At 45.4% G+C, this 22,638-nt stretch overlaps 1 protein-coding gene across 1 annotated transcript in view; it reads left to right on the top strand.

Annotated features, from left to right (window-relative positions):
* The window catches only part of DIAPH1 (diaphanous related formin 1), a 2,838,381-nt gene that overhangs the window by 1,542,473 nt on the left and 1,273,270 nt on the right, over positions 1 to 22,638 (top strand). The window contains exon 15 of the mRNA XM_044069079.1: positions 17,516 to 18,151. Coding sequence (XP_043925014.1) covers positions 17,516 to 18,151 — 636 coding nt within the window. The remainder of the gene's footprint in view (positions 1 to 17,515; positions 18,152 to 22,638) is intronic.

Below are 22,638 nucleotides of genomic sequence, written 5' to 3'. Positions count from 1 at the left end.
CTCAGAGTACATCTGAATCACCAAAATCCGTGTCTTTCAGGTCAGAGATGTTGAGAAAGAGAGCATCTACCTCTTTGCCTCATTCGGAACCGACCAAAAAAGTAGCAAAAAGTTCATCTTCAGACCCGAAGGCTCCTACTGTGGCTTCGGGGCTGATGGAGTTTCACATTCGGAGCCAGTCCCCAGATGTTCATCATGTTTCACTGTTGCAGTCATTACACTTTGGTTATCCTGCTGGCAGGTTACCCGCAGTCGGCCTGAATTCCAAAGTCTTTGTCTGGCATCAGTTGCTGTCGCCTCTTCCCTGACATCAGTGCGCCAGGGGAATAAAAGATGCAGCAGACGCCATTTTCTTCAGTCTTTCTTGCCGCGTGGTGCCCGAAGCAAAAGCAGTTCGCAAGTGCCGGTCGGCCAACTCCTGAGATTTTCGTGTTCGAATTTCAGATCCGAAGTCTTCATTTAAAGCTAAGTACCCCGTTGGGGAAACTATTTTCTTGCTCCAGACGTATGTCAGAAAAAGTTAATAATTGTATTTCTTGTGGGAAGCAAATACCTCATAAGGACTTCCATTCTTATTGTATTCCTTGCCTAGGCCCTGATCACGACGTTGCTAATTGCAGGTTTTGTGCTAGGTTTAACCAACGCACTATTAAGCGTCGGCACGATTTTGCTTTTCATTATTTTGGCCGAAGATTTAATTACACAATGTCATTGGATAGCCATCCGACTACCGCAATTCACAAGAAACGTAAGGAAAAGGACAGGCATCCGAGGTCCAAAACTGATGATGACTCTTCTTCTAAGCCATTCGCCGGTTTGCCAGTTCTCAGTGAGGTGCTTTCGCAGCCCCTGACGCCCGCTACCTCAGAGCCGCAGGCCGCTTCCAACTCCCACGTGGAGCTGACTAGGCTGCAGGAAACTCAAGGTATTGGACACTCGGAAAATATTCCCTCAGATGAGTCCGGAGCCGCTGAGCAGGCACTGGCTTCTGAGGGTGTTTTCAGGCTTGCACAGTTATATATAAAACCGACTTCAGCTTCAAAGGCAAAGACAAAAGCACCACTAAAGACAAAGAAACAAGTGCAGCAATCCCATGGACAGGCCTCCATGCCTAAAAAACAGATGCTCAGAAAGGCCGAAGACCTTATTACTTTGATCAGGGGTTCCCATCCCCCTCCTGATAAAAGGCCTAGAGAAACAGAGTATGAATCTTCAGATCAGGTTTCCATTTCCTCTGACTCCTCTTCTGAACAGGAATACTCTCTTCCTCCCTATGAGGATTCTGATGCTGAAGAATCTATCCCTTCAGCCTCTCCTCCTGAGGATTATTCTTTTGGGGAAAATCTGCATACCATGAGGGAGCACTTTTACTGGGAGAGCCAAGATTACTCAGAATCTAAGAAAAGGCTCAGATACTTTCTTTTACTACCTCAGCAGAGGCCTATTGCTATTTCCCCCTGTTTTAGACATTGTAGATGATGTATTTTCAGAGTCTGGCCTGTCTCCTGACTCTTTACCCCCTGCACCTGTTAAGGCAGACAGATACTACAGGGTTCCAGATTCACATAAATGTCTTTATAAAAACCCTGCTGTTGACCCAGAAACTGGGTCCCAAAGGGGTCAAGGCTTCCACTGCAAAAAAACCTATCCCCTCTGAAAGGGATTCAGGGGCTCTAGACAGATGAGGGAAAAAGGTTTACACTTCTGCTACCTTGGCTGTAAGGGCTTTAAACTGTCAGTTTCATATGCTTAAATATCAGCAATACTTAATGTCACTGCTAAAACAGAAAATGTTGGCAGATGTGCAGAAAACAAGGAAATGCAGGATTTATTGCATGTAGTTGAACAAGTGGGAAAGCATACTTTGCAATGTGGTTTTGATTCTCTGGAGGCCTCTTGCAGGGCCGCTGTTACGGGTTCTGTCATTAGGAGGCATACTTGGTTAAAGGAACAGAATCTGCCTGATCACGTTAAAGCAAAATTATTGGATGCTCCATTACAGCATAATACTTTGGTGTTAAAGCAGAAGAGGTGTTGAAGAAAATGGAGGACAAAGCGAAATCTATGCAGACAGTTAAGGATTTCTTACAGGTACAGCCACCCAAATTTAGCAGGAACTGTTCTACAAAGAATTGGTCCTTTCCAGTGTCAAGCAGGCCACAAAGAGGCAGATAGACGCCCCAGAAACAGATCCCAGCCCCAAGGCTCATACAGGCCTAAACAATGGGGTGCTTCTACCTCCAAAAGCGGAGAAGACAAATCACAGCCATACAGGAAACAGTCCCAATGACTTTCCTCTGCCAGCACCAAGCACTTATCTTTTAGCAGCCCCCTTAGGGGGAAAACAAGCACTTTTTTCACAAAATTGGCATATGATCACCCAGGACAAATGGGTCTTGAATATAGTGTCTCAGGGATACAGGTTCCCTGCCAAGGGCAAAAGGTATGCCAGACCTGCCACACAATCAGTGGGCAGAGGCACAGAAACAAGTTTCATCCCTCATGGACATGAGGGCCATTCAGCGAGTACCACAGCAAGAGCAGGGACAAGGATTTTTACTCGAGACTTTTCTTGGTACCCAGAAAGGACAAAGCCTGGAGACCAATACTGGACCTGTCTATTCTAAACACATTTCTGAACGTTCCAAAATTCAAATTGTTGAATCTGCAGCAGCTTCTGCCCATGTTGGGCAAGAAGGCTTGGCTTGTAACTTTGGACCTAAAAGAGGCATTACCTGCATGTCCCAATCAGACAGTCTTGCAGAAGATAGCTCAGATTCATAGCTGGCTCAATGCACTACCAATTCTCTGCACTGCCCTTTGGCTTATCTACTGCGCCCAGGGTCTTCACAAAATGCCTGGCACCAGTAATTGCTTTTTGCAGACAAAGAGGAATTCAAATATATCCCTACTTGGACGACTGCCTTATTCAAGCAGAGAACGAGGACAGTCTACTAAAGCATCTGGCGTTTGTAAAAAGATTACTAATTTGCCTAGGGTACACAGTAAACGAAAAGAAATCAAAACTAGTACCCTCTCAAGAGATAATATTCCTGGGTGCAAGCTTAAATACAACTGCCCAGATGGCTTATCTCACTCCAGACAAACAAAGGCAACTGACTTCTTACTTCAAAATGTTGGCAACAAAGACCCAGCTCCCTGCAAGAAAAATTCTGCATGCTCTGGGCTTCATGGCATCCTGCATTCTACTAATTGCATATGCAAGACTGCATATGAGGAAACTATAATGGTATCTAAAAAGTGTTTGGACTCAGCATTGCCACAACCTGGAAACAATAATAACTCTTATTCCCTGCCTGCAACAGGAGTTTCGATGGTAGGCACTGGCCTGTCACCACAACAAGGGACAGCCTTTCACCTTACCCACAGCCAGGCAAACAATAACAATAGATGCATCGGATTACGCCTGGGGGGCACACATGGCAGGAAAATGTATTCAGGGCATGTGGCCCAAGGAATAAATGCATCTTCACATCAGTCAAAAAGAGATGCTAGCAGTACAGCATGCCCTGACAGCCTTCAAGGATCTACTACATCCAGGACTACTATTACTAAAGATGGACAATACCACAGTTATATGGTACATAAGCAAGGGGGCACACATTCCTACCCCCTCTGCAGGCAAGCCATGACTTTGTGGAACACAGCACTGACCTATCAAGTACATCTGCAGGCACAATTCCTGCCAGGAAAGAAAAATACTCTGGCAGACGAACTAAGCAGAAATCTCATGGATCCTCACGAATGGAAACTAAATCCACAGATGTCCTTCAAGGATGCATCTGCAGTCCTTACATATATAGGTTGTCCTGCCTCAGGCAGCCCTTCGGTTGGCCGGATTCCAAAGTCTGGGTCCGGCGTTGGCTGATGTCGCCCTTTCCCCGACGTCAGAGCGCCTGGGGTATAAATGCGTCAGCCGACGCCATCTTCCTCAGTCTTTCTTGCCGCGTGGTGCCCGAAGCAGAAGCAGTTCGCAAGTGCCGGTCGGCCAGCTCCTGTAATTCAGCTACCGAAGACTTCAAAAGCTAAGTACCCCGTTGGGGACTCTTTCTTGCCTCAGCCGATGTCAGATAAAGTTAATAATTGCTTAACTTGTGGGAAACAAATACCTCATAAGGATTTCCACTCTTACTCCCTCCCCTGCCTAGGCCCAGACCACGACGTCTCGGCCTGTTCAGCCTGTGCTTCCTTCAATCGACACACTCTTAGGCGTCGGGCGGAGTTTGCACAGGAATTTTTTTGGGCTAGTTTCTCTTACAATATGCCGTCGGAGACTCCGACTCCTCATTTAACCAAGAAACGGAAGGACAAGGACCGACACACGCGGACCGTGGTTTCGGCTGAAACCACGGCTAGGCCTACCGCGAGTGTCTCGGTCTCAGCTGAAACAGAGTCCTTGGTACTTCCGACCACCGAAACTGCTCAACCGACAACCTCGGCCCCGGAGGCCCCTACTGAGTCGGTTATTGAATTTCCTTCAGAAACTGGTGTCCTGGAAACATCCAACACCATTCCTCTAGACAAAACTACATCAGCACGTGGTGCAGCCAGGCCTCCTGCATCCATGTCCATAAAGGCATTCACCAGGGCTAAAGCTGCTAAACACACAAAAGCTTTGCCTCCCAGGGCTATTCCTCAGGGACCCACTACAGGTTCACAGATTCTAAGTTTAGCTGAGGACCTTATTTCCTTAATTAGGGGCTCTCAGCCACATCCGGACAGGGGCTCTTAACATCCTCTAGACAAAAGGCCCAGGGTTGAGCCCTCTGATCCCCATTCTTCAGATGAGGCCTCTGATGGCTCTGCTCTCTCGGACTACCAGGAGGAGGCCTTTTTGGCCTACGAGGATTCTGATGCAGAGGAGTCTATCCCCTCGGCCTCCCCTCCTGAAGAGCTGTCCTTTGGGGAGACCCTTCACTCTATGAGAGAGCATTTCAAATGGCAGGGCCAGGAATTCTCTGATTCCAGGAAGAGATTAAGGACTTTTTTTGCATTTACCTCAGCATAGACCTTTGACTATTCCTCCTGTTTTGAATGTCATTGATGATGTGTACTCTGAGTCTAGCATAACCCCTGACACTCTTCCTCCAGCTCCTGTCAAACCCGATAGGTACTACAGGGTCCCAGACTCTCATCATTTCCTTTACAAGGCCCACTCTGCTGATCCAGAAACTATTTCCCAGGGCCCTAAAGGGGTTGCAGCTGCCACTACTAAAAATCCACTCCCCTCTGAAAGGGAGTCCAGGGCTTTAGAGAGATGGGGTAAAAAAGTGTATACTTCTGCTACAATTTCTATGAGGGCATTAAATTGTCAATTTCATATGATACAGTACCAAGAGTATTTGTTAGATGAATTGCATAAAAAACTGTCTTCGCCTGAACCCCTAGATCGCAAATCGCTTCAGGATCTGGTACATAACTCCCAACAGGTTAGCAACCATTTCTTGCAGTGTGGTTATGATGCATTGGAAGCTTCATGTAGGTCAGCTATGACAGGTGCAGTCATATGTAGGCATGCTTGGCTGAAGGAACAATCTCTGCCAGACCATGTTAAAGCAAAGCTTCTGGATGCTCCACTGGAAAAGCAAAAGTTATTTGGCTCCACTGCTCAGGAGGTCTTAAAGAAATTTGAGGAAAAGGCAAAATCTGTACAAACAGTCAAAGATTTTCTCCAAGTCCAACCACCAAGATTCAGCAGAAATTGGCCTTCCAAGAATTGGTCCTTTCCAGACACAGAGAGATTTCAAAGAGGGAAGAACAGGCGTGCCAGAGGTAGAGGGCAAGCTAGAGGCTTCTACAGAGGACGTCAATGGCAGCCTCCCAACCAGAGAGGTAGTGCAGGACCTACAACTGCTGCACAAGGACAGACTCAATGACTTTACTTTGACCCCGCCAACCAGGGCTCAATTGGAAGCACCTTTGGGCGGAAAGCTTTCTTTATTCTCAGAAAATTGGCACAGTATTACAAGGGACAAATGGACACTGCAAATAATAGACAAAGGATACAGGTTCCATTTTCACACATTACCAAAAAGAAAAGGCATGCCAGACCTGCCGCCAAATCAAAGGGCAGAGGCTTTGAAACAAATCTCCAACTTAATGCAAATGAAAGCTATAGAAAAGGTTCCTCTTTCAGAACAAGGCCAAGGATTTTATTCCAGACTATTCCTTGTTCCAAGAAAAGAAAAACAATGGAGGCCTATTCTCGACTTGTCCGCACTGAATACTTATCTCATTGTGCCAAAATTCAAAATGCTGACTCTACAGCAACTCCTTCCCATGCTGGGCAAGGGGTCTTGGCTGGTAACTCTAGACCTCAAGGAGGCATACCTGCATGTCCCTATCAGACAAAGTTGCAGAAGACACCTCAGATTTCTTGCAGGTTCAGAGCATTATCAATTCTCAGCATTGCCCTTTGGCTTATCTACTGCGCCCAGAGTATTCACGAAATGCCTGGCATCAGTAATTGCACACTGCAGACTTCAGGGGGTTCAAATATACCCATATCTGGACGACTGCCTTATACAAGCGGACAGCCAACAAACTTTGGTAAAACACATGAATTATGCCATCCGCCTACTTCAGGCCTTGGGATATACAGTCAACATTCACAAATCAGGACTTGTTCCATCCCAAAGAATAACTTTTCTGGGTGCGAATCTAGATACAACCACCCAAATGGCTTTTCTCACAGAAGAAAAACAGACAACTACCGGATTACTTCAAAAATCTGACAAGACAAACTCAGCTGACTGCAAGGAAAATCCTGCAGGCCCTGGGTTACATGGCATCTTGCATTCTTCTGATTCCACAAGCAAGGCTGCATATGAGGAAACTACAATGGTACCTAAGGAGTTTATGGACTCAGCACAGTCACAGCTTAGAAACTTTGATACCACTCATTCCATGCCTTCAAAAGGAATTTCTGTGGTGGGCTCAAGCAAGCCAGTCAAACAGGGGTCTGCCCTTCAGCAAACCAATAACCAGCCAAACCATTACAACGGATGGGGAGCACACATGGAGGGCAGATGCATTCAAGGACTATGGTCACAAAAAGAGCAGCACATGCACATAAACCAAAAGGAAATGCTGGCACTGATGCATGGAATCGAGGCCTTCAAGCTCTTTCTGCATCAGGGCCACCTGCTAATAAGGACAGACAACACCACAGTTATGTGGTACATAAACAAGCAAGGAGGTACCCATTCCTACCCTCTTTGCAGACTGGCAATGAATCTATGGGAAATTTCCCTGAAGCTCAATAAAGAGCTGCAATCCCAGTTTGTGCCAGGAAAAAACAATATACTGGCGGACAGCCTAAGCAGAAATATCATGGATGCACACGAATGGATGCTGCACCCAGACATCTTCCTTCAGATAACACAATCATGGGGGAGGCTGGACATAGATCTTTTTGCCTCCCACCACAATCATCAGCTGAAGAAATTCTGCTCAAGGACATACCACCCACAAGCATGGAAAGTGGACGCCCTCTCTTTCAGCTGGAGAACTCTAACAGTGTATGCATTTCCACCTCTTCCTTTAATGACCAAGGTCTTACTGAAGATCAGGACAGAGCAGCCAAAAGTGATTCTGATAGCTCCGGACTGGCCAAGACAGCACTGGTACCCACTGTTAAAGAGCATGTCACGCACGAAACCGTGGCCTCTTCCTCAATGGCCACTTCTCCTGACACAGCACAATTACAAAACTCTGCATTCCAACCTGAAAACCTTGCAGCTAACAGCCTGGAAAATACCTTGACTCCTCCCCAGGATAAGCTATCCAAGAGAGTGAAGGATATCATCATGGAAGCTCGCCGGCCTTCCACAAGAAAGGCATATTCAGCAAAATGGAAAAGATTTCGCACTTGGAGCACCACAAAGGGCCTAGATGCGACAGTGATGAACATGGCACATATCCTGGAATACTTGGCAGAAATGCTCCACGATGGCCTGTCTTACTCTTCCATTAAAATTCATGCTTCAGCAATTTCAGCAGAATACAATACTGATCCACCTGTCTTCTCTCATCCTCTCCTAAGACAGGTTTCTAAGAGGAATTAAAAACATCAATCCTCCAAGGAAACCACCAGTGCCTACATGGGACCTTAACTTCATGTTGGAAAAACTAACCCTGCCTCCCTTTGAACCAGCAGCATCTTCAGAACTACAGTTCCTGTCTTGGAAGACTGCCTTCCTTCTGGCCATAACCTCAGCAAGAAGAGTATCTGAGTTACAGGCCCTCATGGCAGTACAACCATTTCTTATTTTTCATCAGGACAGAGTCTTATTGAGAACCAATCCTTCATTTATGCCAAAGGTGGTATCCAGGGTCTCATTGAACCAAGCTATTCACCTGCCTAGCTTCTTTCCAAATCCACAAAACAAAGGGGAGAAACTTCTGCATACCCTGGACATTCACAGACAGTTGTGCTACTACTTGGACAGAACTAAAACTTGCAGAAAAACTGACCAGCTGTTTGTAGCATATGCTGCTGGTGCACAAGGAAAAGCAATTTCCAAACAGACAATTTCAAAATGGATAGGGAATTGCATTCGATTTTGTTACTCCTTTCATGGAAAAACTGTGCCAGCTAACATTTAGACCTCATTCCACCAGAGCCACAGCCACCTCCACAGCCTTCTTAAGAGGGGTGGCTACCAAGGACATTTTAGAAGCTGCTACATGGAGCTCCGTGCATACATTTTCCATGCATTACAATTTACCCTTATATTCCAGATCCAGAGCAGGCTTTGCTACGGCAGTCTTGCAGGGCATTTTAGCTACACCATCCTTTACATAGATCCTACCACCCCCAGATTGGCTATGGTATTCTACCCATATGTAAGGACTGCAGATGCATCCTTGAAGGACATAGTACAGTTTTGTACCTACCATAAATGTAGATGTCCGATAGGTATGCATCTGCAGTCAGGTTTACCCTCCCTCCTTCCCCTCTGTGGTATTTCTTGAGTACTTATCCCTCTCATAGCTAGCTGGGGTTATCTATTATGGTGTATTTGTTTTATATATATATTTCTCTGCATGTTTGGAATTTATTGCATTTCTCCAAATTTAGCCTTCCTTAGAGGGCACCTGGCATCTGGGGCAAGAAAAACTGAGGAAGATGGCGTCGGCTGACGCTTTTATACCCCAGGCGCTCTGACGTCGGGGAAAGGGCGACATCAGCTGACGCCGGACCCAGACTTTGGAATCCGGCCGACCGAAGGGCTGCCTGAGGCAGGACAACCCATATGTAAGGACTGCAGATGCATACCTATCGGACATCAACATTTATGGTAGGTACAAAACTGTACTGTCTTCAGCATGATAACAAGGAAATGGGGATGCCCAGACATAGATCTTTTTGCCTCCCCTCACAACAGCCAACTACAGAGATTCTGCACAAGAACTTATCACTCACAAGCATGGAAAGTGGATGCTCTGTCATTCAGCTGGAAAACACTGACAGTTTATGCCTTCACTGCCTCTTCTTCCCAAGGTGCTCCTAAAAGTCAGAGAAGAGAAGCCAAAAATGATTCTAATTGCCCCAGACTGGCCACACCAGCACTGGTACCCAATCCTAAAGAGCTTGTCTCAAGGCCCAGCCTGGGCTTTACCTCAAATTCCTCATCTTCTAACTCAACAAAACAATCAGCTTCTGCACAGTCAACTCAGAACCTTAAATCTGGCTGCATGGCAGATAATATAGCCACTCAGACCACACCTCTCTCTAAAGCATTTATGGATGTCATTTTAGAAGCCAGGAGGCCCAACACTAGGAAATCTTACAGAAAAATGGAAGAGATTCTGCGTTTGGAACCAGGCACAAGGACTCTAACCACTTGTTCCAAATATACCTCAGATTTTACAATACCTAACTGAGATGCTGGACAAAGGCCTATCCTTCTCATCAGTTAAGATCCATGCCTCTGCCATTTCAGCACATTACAATACGGAACCTCTTGTTTTCTCTCATCCACCAATAAGACAGTACCTCAGAGGGGCAAAAAACATAAGACCCCCAAGGAGAGCACCGATACCTACATGTGACCTCAATTTTGTTTTAGAAAAGCTCACACTGCCTCCTTTTGAACCAGCCAATACAGCTGATATAAAATTCTTATCATGGAAAACTGCTCTGCTCCTAGCAATAACTTCAGCAAGAAGAGTCTCAGAGTTACAGGCATTAATGGCAGTGGAACCTTTCATCATTTTTCATCAGGACATGGTTTCTCTAAGGACAAACACAACATTTATGCCAAAGGTAGTATCCAGTGTGGCTCTTAACCAAACCATTCATTTGCCAACATTGTATCCAAATCCCCAGAATAAAGGGGAGAGACTTCTGCACGCTTTGGACATACACAGACAGCTACGCTTCTATTTGGACAAAACAAAAGCTTTCAGAAAAACTGAACAACTGTTTGTAGCTTATGCTGCAGGATCACAAGGAAAGCCTATCTGAAAGCAGACTATTTCAAAATGGATAAGACACTGCATTCGTTTCTGCTATTCACAACATGGCAAATCAATGCCTAAGGGCATTAGGCCACATTCAACCAGAGCAGCAGCCACTTCAGCAGCCTTCCTCGGAGGAGTACCAACCAAAGACATTCTAGAGGCTGCAACCTGGAGTTCAGTGCACACTTTCACCAAGCACTACCACTTACCTCTCTATTCTAAATCCAGAGCAGGTTTTGCCACTGCAGTTCTGCAGGGCCTTGTAGCCTCTCCTAATCCTATTTAGGCCCAGCCACCCAACCTCAGCTTTGGGATTCAACCCAAGTGTAATGACTGCAACAGTGAAACATGATGAACATAGTACAGTTGTGACCTACCATAAATGTAGATGTTTTGAGTGTATTCACTGTTGCAGTCCAGGTTAGCCACCCACCATCCCCCTTTTCTTTGCTGGGACTTTTCTGTACTTCTCTATTCTATACAACCTATGTGGTGTATTTCCTTGTAGATGAAGGAAATGTTTATTTTAGTACATCCATGCTTCTTGGCATAATTTTTTAGCCTACCTAATTGGGGGCACCTGACATCTGGGACAAGAAATACTGAGGAAAATGGCGTTGGCTGCACCTTTTATACCCCTGGTGCACTGACATCAGGGAAGAGGCGACAGCAACCGACGCCGAACCTAGACTTTGGAATTCTGGCCGACTGCAGGTAGCCTGCCAGCAGGATAACCCAAGTGTAATGACTGCAACAGTGAATACACTCGAACATCTACATTTATGGTAGGTACACAACTGTACTTTCTCTCCACTGCCCTTTGGCTCATTTACTGCACCCAGGGTATTCACCAATTAAGTCATTGCATTTTGCAGGGAAAGAAATATTCAGATGTACCCATTCCTGGACGATTGTCTAATTCAGGCAGAAAGCCAGGAAATACTAGTAAATAATTTGTCTTTTGTAATGAAATTGCTAACTTCTCTGGGATACACCATAAACAAAAAGAAATCACATCTTGTACCCTGCCAACAAATGGTATTCCTGGTAGCAAGCTTGAATACAACTTCTCAGATGGCCTACCTCACGCCAGAGAAAAAAGTTCATTTGACAGCCTACTTCAAACTACTGGCCACAAAGACCCAGATATCTGCAAGGAAAATTCTGCAAGCCCTGGGGTTCATGGCCTCCTGCTTTGTATTTCCTTATGCAAGACTGCATATGAGGAAACTACAGTAGCATCTAAAAAGCTTATGGTGTCAACATTCTCAGGATCTAGAATCAATGATTCCTATCATACCTTGTCTACAGATAAGAGTTTCTTTGGTGGGCAGAGGCCTGCCACCAGAACAAGGGACTGCCATTCACTCTACCCCCTGCCACTCAAACCCTAACAGATGCATCACACTATGCATGGGGGGCTCTCTTGGCAGAGCAGTGCATTCAGGGCAAATGGAACCCAAGTCAAATGCACCTGCATATCATTCAAAAATAAATGTTAGCTGTACAGTATGTTCTGACAGCCTTCAAGGACCACATTCTTCCAGGATAATTATTGGTAAAGATGGACAACACCACTGTTATGTGATATATAAACAAGCAGAGGGGAACCCACTCATACCCTCTCTGCAGGCTAGCTATGGCTCTGCAGAACACAGCCTTGAGCTACCAAGTGTACCTACAGGCTCAATTCCTACCAGGAATGCTAAATACACTGGCAGATGACCTAAGCAGAAATCTCATGGACCCACTCGAGTGGAAACTGAACCAAAGATATTCAACTTGTTGAGAAACAAATGGGGGAGCCCAGATGTAGACCTGTTTGCCTCCCCCCAGAACTACCAGTTGGACAAATTCTGCACAAGGACTCCCCACAAGTAAGCTGGGAAAGTGAGTGCCCTGTCCTTCACGTGGAAAAAAACTATCAGTTTATGCCTTTCCACCTCTCCTCTCCAAGGTACTACTAATGATCAAACAGGACAATCCAAGGACAATACTGATTGCACCAGACTGGTCACGCCAACACTGGTACCATTTTTTGCACAGTGTGTCACTGCTGGCACCATGGCACCTGCTTCAGACCCCTGCTCTGCTGTCTCATCAGGAGGGCCAGATTCTGCACCCACAGCTTCAAACCCTGAACTTGGCAGCCTGGCTAATTACCTGATCTCACCATTCCCATCCCTCAGTAAACAAGTGATGGATGTCATTCTGGAGGCAAGGAGGCCTAGTACTAGAAAATCCTATGCTGAAAAATGGAAAATATTCTGTTCCTGGAGTCAAACTCATGGGATGGGCACAGCAGCGCCCAATTTACCTCAGATTCTTCAATACTTAACTGAGATGCTTCACAAAAGTCTTTCGTTTTCCTCCATCAAAATTCATGCCTCAGCCATTTCAGCTCATTACAATACTGAACCACCCCTCTTCTCTCATCCACTGCTGAAGCAATTCCTCAGAGGGGCCAAAACCTTAAGACCACCCAGTAGAGCCCCTACTCCAGCCTGGGACCTTAACTTTGTATTGGAAAAGCTCACTCTACCTCCTTTCAAGCCAGCTGCAAGTGCACACTTGAAATTCCTTTCTTGGAAATCAGCCTTTCTTCTAGCCATCACTTCAGCAAGAAGGGTGTATGAATTACAGGCCCTTATGGCTGTGGAGCCTTTCATCATCTTTCATGAGGACAGGGTGTCCCTCTGGACCAATCCCTCCTTCATGCCCAGGGTGGTATCCAGTGTGGCCCTTAATCAGTCCATTAATTTTCCAACCTTCTTTTCTAATCCACAGAATAAAGGGGAACAAATACTGCACTCCTTGGACGTGCACAGACAATTTAGATTTTTCTTGGACAGGACTAAACCTCTCAGGAAATCTGAACAGCTGCTGGTTGCATTTGCTGCAGGGGCAGAGGGAAAAGCTATTTCAAAACAAACCATTTCTAAGTGGATTGGCTATTGCATTCATTTCTGCTATAAGCACTATGGAAAACCTACCCACAGGGGATAAGAGCACATTCAACCAGGGTTGCGTCTACCTCTCCAGCCTTTCTCAGAGGTGTCCCTACCAGGGACATACTAGAAGCTGCTACCGGGAATTCTGTACATAACTTCACCAAGCATTACCACTTGCCAATTTTTTTCTAAATCCACAGCTGGCTTTGCCACTGCAGTCTTGCAGGGCCATATAGCTGGTCCTAATGCTATCTAATTACCTCCTCCCATCCTTAGCTTTGGGAATCTACCCAAATGTGATGACTGAAACAGTGAAACATGAAGAACATAGTACAGTTGTGTACACTTACCATAAATGTAGATGTAGAGTGTATTCACTGTTGCAGTCCTGGTTACCCTCCCTCCAGCCCCCTGACTTCTATTGTCTATACCTCTATTCTTGTTTACTATGCTTAAATCTTTCTGGTGTATTTGCTTTTTGTTGGAGGTGTAACCTTGTAAGTTATTGCTTCCCATTATGGGGGCACCTGACATCTGGGGCAAGAAAAACTGACAAAATGGCGTCGGCTACATGCTTTATACCCCTGAATAGCTGACGTCATGGAAGATGAGACCGCAACTGACGCAGGGCCCAAGACTTTGATAATCAGGCTGTCTGAGGGCTACTGCAAGCAGATAACCCAAATGTGATGACTGCAACAGTGAATACACTCGAACATCTACATTTATGGTAAGTGTACACAACTGTACCTTACTCCACTTCCAGTCTTAGCCAGGCTCCCCAATATTTCCCTAGCGGTGCGTGATATATATTGTTTCCTCCCATAAGACAACAAGGATAGTTTATGCTAGCAAATGAAAAAGATTCTCTTACTGGACAGAATCCAGGAATTTAGATCCCCTTACAGCTCCTGTACACAAAATTATGGATTTCTTAGCAGAACTGTTTCGATCTGGTCCAGCTGCTGCTACCATCAGAGTGCAACTAGCTGGCATTTCAAATTTCACATAGGAGTTTTTACCTCAAGCTTAATGTCTCTCAAACTCTGTAGGGCCTTCATGAGAGGTACATCTCTACTTAGACCCCCAGTGAAAGAGCCCCTTCCACCTTGCGATCTTAATTTGGTTCTGCCTCCTTGATACTGCCACCCTTTGAACCAGCAGCATCATGTTCTTTGAAATTTCTCCCTTGGAAAACTCTCTTCTTAGTTGCTATTACTTATGCCAGACGTGTTTCAAAACTCCATGCCCTATGTGTTAGTCCTCCATACCTGTTTTTTTCACAAAGACAGTTTCTCTGAGAACCAACCCATCTTTTCTACTTAAAGTTTGTTCAGAACACAATTTGAATCAATCCATTGAACTTCCTGCCTTTTTCCCCTAATCATTCCAACAAGGCAGAATACAGACTACACCAACTGGATGTGCATAGACAACTACGTTTCTATCTCCATAGAACTAAAGAGTGGAGAAAATCAGATCAGTTGTTCCTTTCATTTGCTAACAACAAACAAGGCCCTCCAGTTTCTAAAGTTACCTTGTCAAAATGGTTATCAGACACCATTGCCTATACTTACCATTTGCGACAAAAAGATCTTCCAGCAAGACCCAAAGGTCATTCAACCAAGTCTGTAGCTACATTGGTAGCTTTTCAGTCTAGATTGCCCATAGATTCAATTTGTGCAGCAGCTACTTGGGCAGACCCTCGTACATTTATTTCTCATTACAAAGTAAATGTGGTCTCCCAGAGCAGAGCAGAGCTTCCTTTGGTTCCACGGTTCTGAAGAGTCTGTTCCATTGAGCCACCCAAGATTGAGGTGCTAGGGACGCTCTCCCATCCAGCAAGAACAAAGGCGAGATTGGACAACTTAACATAAAGAAGTTATGTACCTACCATATAATGTTCCATGTTAGTTGTCCTTCATCTCGCTTTCCTTCTTGCGTCCCTCCCTCCTTCCCCCTTCCTCGAGGATTGAGAGGAGTTTTTCAATGGTTTCACTGGCTAACTTGTTTTGTTTTTAGTTGCTTCCCAAGCAAACCATGACAATTTACTGTATATCCAGGTTTAATAATAATGTATCATCTTCTATGATTATGTCTAGTCTGTGCTATCTCAAACAAGATCTGGGTAGCTGACGCTGGGCATTCTTGGGATAAGGGGAGCCTCGAGCCAGTGAAGAGCTCTCAGGCTATAGAAAGTGGCCGAGTCAGAGCCAAGGATCAGCTCCCTACCCATCCAGCAAGAAGGAAGGTGAGATGAAGGACAACATGGAACGTTATGGTAGGTACATAACTTCTTTTTTCTTCCACTCCCACTTATTAACAAAACAGCCCGAGTCCCAGTTGACATTTGGCGTTAAGATTGAATACCCATTAAGGGGATATAAGTGGCTTACAGTTGCATCACAGAACTTTGGAGAATGCCATGAATTGTACAAAAAGCAAGCAGTAGTTATACCATTTAGAGGCCACTGCCCTAAGTTCTTGCCATGAACTGGCATATTAAGTTGGCTATTTTTGTCATGATTTTCGATGGGAGAAAGGGATTTGGTAGGATTGGAATGTGTTAAATTGCTTAGGTTAGGAGCCCTCCCTGAAGTCCTTATTGTGCAGTCTTTCATATTTTGATTTCATTCCTCTTTTTATTAGATGTAGTTGTGGTCCTAGTCGATGGCATATTTTTGTTTTACTGTCTTGTTACCAGACCGTGCCACTCCCCATGTATATTATTTGTAGTTATGCTGTAGTCAACGACACATTTTTGTTTTATTCACTTGTTACCAGACAGTGCCTCTAGGTACAAGTACCATTGTTCAGGGGTAGCCCAAAAGTGCTGTTTGCTTAAGTGATTGTGCTTTGAGTCACTAGTTTGCAGATGGAGACGAGAACCAAATTTAGGATTGTAGGGTAAAGTTCAATAACATTTCAGAGCCTTAACTTTGGTGAGGTACTGTGATAATTTCTGTTTATTCCTACCTTAAACTTGTATTATGTAGATGTGAAAAAATTTGTGTTACACTGTGTACATTGGTAGTTCCTCCTGTGTAAAAGCAAAACAAAAATAGAAACTACACATCAGTGCATCACTGCAGCTTGCTTTTATTAAGCCCTGTGTACAGATTTGGATCAAACTACCCACCCAGTTGAGTAACAAATAAGAAAAAAAAAATAGTTACTTTACTTTATAAGAATTGTGGACTTTTTTTTTTAGTTTCCTGCCATATTTTTGATGCGTAGTGTGCCTTTTTTACTTAACTTCAAAATATTCCAGGACAACTCATTCTCAGCCCACGAGGAGGTACTTATAAATTTTAACATTATCCTCCTGCCCTTCTCTCACAGAACAAGCATTTTACACCCTCATTTATAAGTGGTACACCTTAAAAATGTAGCAGTATTTCAGAATGCAGTCCCAAGTGCATTTTATTTCGTCTGCACATATTTTATTGCGATAAGGTCTTGTGTGCTTGTTATAGAGTATTCATATTCTCTCAAGCATTTATCTTAGTTTATGGCCAGACAGTGTTTTGTCAGTTTTGAGCATTAAACCTTAGACATAGTTTACTCCTTCTGTGGGGAAATTTGAATTTGTTTCTTATCTCATTACTTTGTTCAGGCCATCAAAGGATTGGGAAAAAAGCTGTAAAATTTACCATAGAACATCTAGATTTTACCTTTATTTCCTTGTATTATTAGGTTGCATTTTCTGCCTTCATTATGTTTATCTCTGTACTCTTTTTACGCCCATGCTCCTACTAATAGCCACAGTGTGGGTCTTTAGGGGCAAACCCTTAGAATATTCTAGTGATTAAAAGATAGTCAAGAAGTAAGTCATCCTGCTGTAGCACTTGTTTGCTGTAAATCTTATTACCTGCAGCAATGATCCTATTGTTTGAAGATCTGTTATGGAATGTTCTCATACTTCTAGTCTACCTTCTTAACTACCATTATTGTATTTGACTTGTATTTTTAAAAATATTTTTGAATGTGTCACAGTATATGCATGTAGATGACTGCTTCTGCATTTTTGAATGGTAGGTTCTTATTTACATCATAATTTCCTTTGTTTTTCTTAGATTAAAAACTTGTCTGCTGAATTAGAAACTGCAAAAGAAAAGATCACCAATCTGTCTGCAGCTGCACTTGCTGCAAGTGTTGCCCCAGTAAAAAGAGAAGATCATGGTCCATCACCACCACCTCCTCCTCCTCTGCCAGGAACCATAGCGGGACATCCACCGCCACCTCCTCCGCTGCCTGAATCTACAATGCCCCCACCACCACCACCACCTCCTCCTCCTCCTCTTCCTGGGTCATCCTATATTCCACCTCCTCCACCTTTACCTGGTGCTTCTGGAATTCCACCTCCTCCACCTTTACCAGGTGCTTTTGGAATTCCACCTCCTCCACCTCTTCCTGGTGCTTCTGGAATTCCACCTCCTCCACCTCTTCCTGGTGCAGCTGGAATTCCACCTCCTCCACCTCTTCCTGGTGCAGCTGGAATGCCGCCACCACCTCCTCCTCTACCCGGAATGGGCCCTCCTCCACCTCCTCCTCTACCCGGAATGGGCCTTCCTCCACCTCCTCCTATGCCAGGGATGCTGCCTCCTCCTTTCTTTGGGGGAATACCTGTAACTCCTGCTCTTCCTTATGGATTGGAAGCAAAAAAGAATTACAAGCTTGATGTTCAGCTGAGACGGCCCAACTGGAGCAAGGTAAGAAGGACTTTTATCTTGATATTAAGTTAAGCAATTGAATGAAAAAAAATACTCTCTAACCTAATTTAAGGTTTGGCAAGTTTCTTGCAAAAAAAAAATGTTGAGTTATATTTCACTTTGGGGAGCTAGAGAAAGATGAGTACACTCTTCATAACAGGGATCGATCTGCTGCTAAACAGGAGAGGTCTCAGGCAACAGTTATGTCTTCAGAATTAAAGAAATAGTGCAGAGGAAAAGTTTTATAAACCGATCAGAAAATGTATTCCTACTGTGTAGGCTAGAACTGAAACTTTAGCTGGAATTCATTGCACAGACGACCTTTCAGAAAGGACTTGAGACAGTGGCAGTTGAAAGGTCTAGAAAAAAGTAGTGGATGTACACTACATTTTATGTAGTAAGAGTTTGAAAGGCCCAGTATAAAGTTTTGTAGAGCTGCAGAAAAATATGAAAGAGTGACAGTCATAGAAGCACTGTAAAAACAAATTTACATGTACATTTTCAGTGTTCTTGTCTTTTATAGAGATTTAGAGATTTGAAAAAAGCCTTGCGTATTTCAAGAAGGTGATCTTAAGATGCCCTTCCTTGGATTACTGTTGCAGTATTCCAAAGCCAAACCTTCTGGAGTGCTCCATACATCCAGTGTATGACCTCAGCCCGGGGGGCATATGAGTATAAGATAAGGCCACAAAAGTACCTCACAAAGAGATTCCTAGGCCTTAAACACATGTCCTACACGGACAGATTCAAAAAACTCCATCTGCCAAGAGGCGATCTCTGCTTGACTTACAAAGCCATGTCTGACCCAGCTCTGTTAGAAATGCTACATCTAAAGAAATCCCAATCCCTATGCACCAGATACTCCAGAGACCTCATCCTCATTACCACAATCAACAGAACATGCTGGAGGGACAGGTTCTTAACCCAGAGACTGCCCATGCTCTGGAATAGACTTCCCATACATGTTAGCCAGAGCACCTCACTAGCCTTCTTCAAGAGAAATCTTGATGAGTGGATGGGAAATAGAATGTTCACCCCAGGGATCACTCCAGTGGCTCTACTTGATAGAAGCACTGGGAACTAACAATGGGTGGCACAGTGCCAGGGCACTTCTATTGGCTAGGCTTGTAAAGGCCCCAGGGCCATTAGCCTAGTACACACCTATGAGCCTATAAAAAGACTATTTTGCCGCTAGTCCCAACACAGGAATTTTTTCTGCCGTAGGTCTGAACACCAAGTTATCCGTGCTAATACCATTCCCTAGACTTACTCAGCTAAGTACCCCATCGGGAACCTTTTTTCTTGCTCATATTACAAAATATTTGTTAATGTCAGGTAAGAGGGGGGGAAGTGATTGTGGTAGGCAGCTCCCTTATAAAGATCTTCACTCAGTGTTTTTTTGTCTATGGGCTGAACACAACTGAAAAAAATTGTAAAATCTGTCAGTTAATTCCTTAAGTCATATGAACAAGACTTTTTCTTTAAACGTATACTTAGATACACACAAACTAAAGTGACTTGTGCAAACATGATGGTGGAACCCTTAGCTTCTGACAATCCTGTTCATACCCAAAGATAAGTTCAAGAGATCTAGGCATGAAACTTCAGCTGCCCAGTCTGAGCCTGATGTTCCTGTTGACATACAGCAGGAACTCATGGAATGTTTTGAGCCCTTCATAGACTCCTGCTTCCACCACGTTACAGGAGACCAATTTTATATCTGTTACCCACACCTCCAAAAGAGACTGAGTCTACAGTGACAATTGAGAAGGGGGAACCTAGGATAATTATTTCCAAGGGACCACAGAGTGCACAGAGCATACCTCAGATCTTGGTTAAGGAATTAAGTCAGGGTTCTAATCCACCATGCTCTTTAGAGTAGATGTTACACCGTAGGAAAAGGAAACAGAAAACTAAACATGTTTTTCCATCACGAATGTCTCAGGGAAAGGAATGGGTGGAATTCTTTCAAGGCCTATACAATTCCATTTTGTCCTTAAAGCCTATTCCTTCCTTGCCACTTTTTTACAGGCCCCTTCTCCCTGAAAAGACATGAGTCTTCATCTGAGGAGGAAGAGGATCTAATTTGGGTGAGTTTTCCTTAGCCTACTTAGTCATTCTCCTGCACAGCTTGCTTCAGATGATGAAGACACCCTGTCTCATAATTCCTCTGTAGATAAAAAAAAAAAAAAATATTTTGGGAAAAATGTTTATCTGAAGTAGTTAACTTCATTTGATCAGCAACCTGTGGGTATCGGATCCGATCCAGATCCAAGCCAGCAGCTTTCCAAGCTAGAGATCCAAGCTCCAAGCTCCTCCCCCTTACCCACAATACCCTGCTACTTCCCTCCAGTCCTCAGATCTCGTTTGCCGCGGCTTCTTGAAGCACGAGTGACGAGCTTCTGGCGGTTTGTGAGTAAATTAGAGGGTTTTATTCTCTACTTTTTTTCTTCAAAAATTGTGTGTGTCTGTGTGTCTGTGTGTCTGTGTGTCTGTGTGTCTGTGTGTCTGTGTGTCTGTGTGTCTGTGTGTGTGTGTGTGTGTGTGTGTGTGTGTGTGTGTGTGTGTGTGTGTGTGTGTTTCCTTCTGACCCTTAGTATACTTAGTAAAAATTTTTTATAGTAGTCTGTTAGTTGTAGTTCCCCTTATCTGTGTGTGTGTTAATATGACTGAAGGCCCTAAGGCCGTATTTTCTAAATGCTCTGAATGTGGCCATAAGCTGTCCCCAGCCGATGGCCGCACTCAGTGCGTTATTTGCCTGGGGATGGTCCATCTGTCATCAGGTTGCCAAATTTGTGCGGCCTTTAACCCACGAGCTTTGAGGGACAGGAGGACCAAGCTAATCCTTGCGGGCCTTTTGCCTGCGGATTTTGCCTCGTCCTCCTCTCCCTCAGTGGCACCAGCCGCGGCTGTTCCACGGAATGTTCCTGCTCCCCTGGCCGGGACTCAAACTCCCACTGGGGCCCATGGAGACAGGGACTCCAGGAAGAAAGAGAAAAGGCACAAGGAGCGTGACGGAGAGGCATAGGAGCCACAAGCGGCGGGCCGATTCTGCCCCCTGGGCCCCGCCGGCTAAGCAGCTTGGTTCTCCCCTAAAGGTCTCCGGGTCTTCCCCCTCTTGGCTTCGTTCTCCACGTTTCTGTCCGGAGGAGGAGACCCGATCACCTTCGAGGTCATCGAGGCGGCTTCTTCTAGATCCACTAGGAGCCTTTCAGACGCGGACATGAACCAGATGATGCATTGCTTTCTCCGGGCCCAAATGAAGATGGGAGTGCTCTTTCCTCCCCCCCCCCCCGGGTGGGAGCTCGGCCCCCTTCTTTGCCCCCATTGCTCCTTCTCTGATCCACTGTTGGGTTTCGGAGCCGTTGGATCCGGGTAGCATCGGAGCCGGGGTGTCGGCGCCAATAGTAATCGCTACTTCGACACCGGCTGTACCCTCAAGTTTGTCGGGTCCTTTTTCGGATCTGAGCTCTCGGGGCCGTGATCCGAGCCTCGGATCTGGAGGGGTTAGTGTGTCTTCAGCTCCAATGCGGTCGAAGCGCACTTCTGTTTTGGGTGTGATCGTGTCGGCTCCGGCACCGATCCACACGTCGGATCCGAGGGGGCTGCTCTCGGATACCAGAGAGAGCAGTTTATCCTCGGCCTTCGACGTTGTGGAGAGGGTCCTTTCGAGGGATTAGAGGCCCCAGGCTCATGTTACGGATCCACCCACCATTCCCTCGCAGACGGGCCTGTCCTCCATCATCCGACCCCAGGGGCAGCCTGCGTCTACATCCCAGATGGTTCCCCTAGAGGAACAGGACCTGGTTGGTGAGCCCTCCTCGGACAGCCCCCCTGAGGAGGTCCCTCACAACGAAAGTGTAAAAGGAGGCACTTGGACTACCCCGAGTCCCTCACGGAAGACACTGACTTGGAGGAAGGGGAAGGTTCCCCCAGGTCACCCCGCGAGGACGTCTCCTTTGGAGACATCATGAAGATGCTGCGCATTAGAGGGGGGGGTGGTCAGCCCAAAAGCCTTCCTCGGATGATTCTGTGTTTCTGGAGGTGTTTGACGCAGGCCCGTCTACCTCTTGGGTGTCCCCTCCGGCCGACCCCCTGGTAGACCTTATAATTACCAGGGTGTGGAAGGAGCTGGACACTGTAGAGCCGATACCCAGGAGACCAGATAAAATCCTTAGCCCCACGACAGACAGGACAACGTGGAGCAAAGGTGCCCCAGTAGATGCCATGGTGGTGGCGGCTGCCACCAAGAAGGAACTGGCGCAGGAAAGTTCCTCAGTACATCCTCCAGACAAGGAGTCTGGAATGATGGACCACATTGGAATGCGGATGTTCGCTTCAGCCACCTTCTCTGTAAGGGCGCTGAACTACTTGGCACACGTAATTCGGCTTCAGCGGGACCTAATCAGAGTACACTGGGTCACCCCCAGAGTCCATGTCGGCTGAGGACAAATGAAGCTTCTCGGCACGAATGACCACTCTAAAGT

This window comes from Protopterus annectens, chromosome 4.part0 (genome assembly GCF_019279795.1).
Source record: "Protopterus annectens isolate FY-2018-M chromosome 4.part0, PAN1.0, whole genome shotgun sequence".
In the NCBI taxonomy this organism is placed as follows: domain Eukaryota; kingdom Metazoa; phylum Chordata; order Ceratodontiformes; family Protopteridae; genus Protopterus; species Protopterus annectens.
Note: the sequence above shows the minus strand (reverse complement) of the source record. Positions and strands in the feature narration are given on the sequence as shown.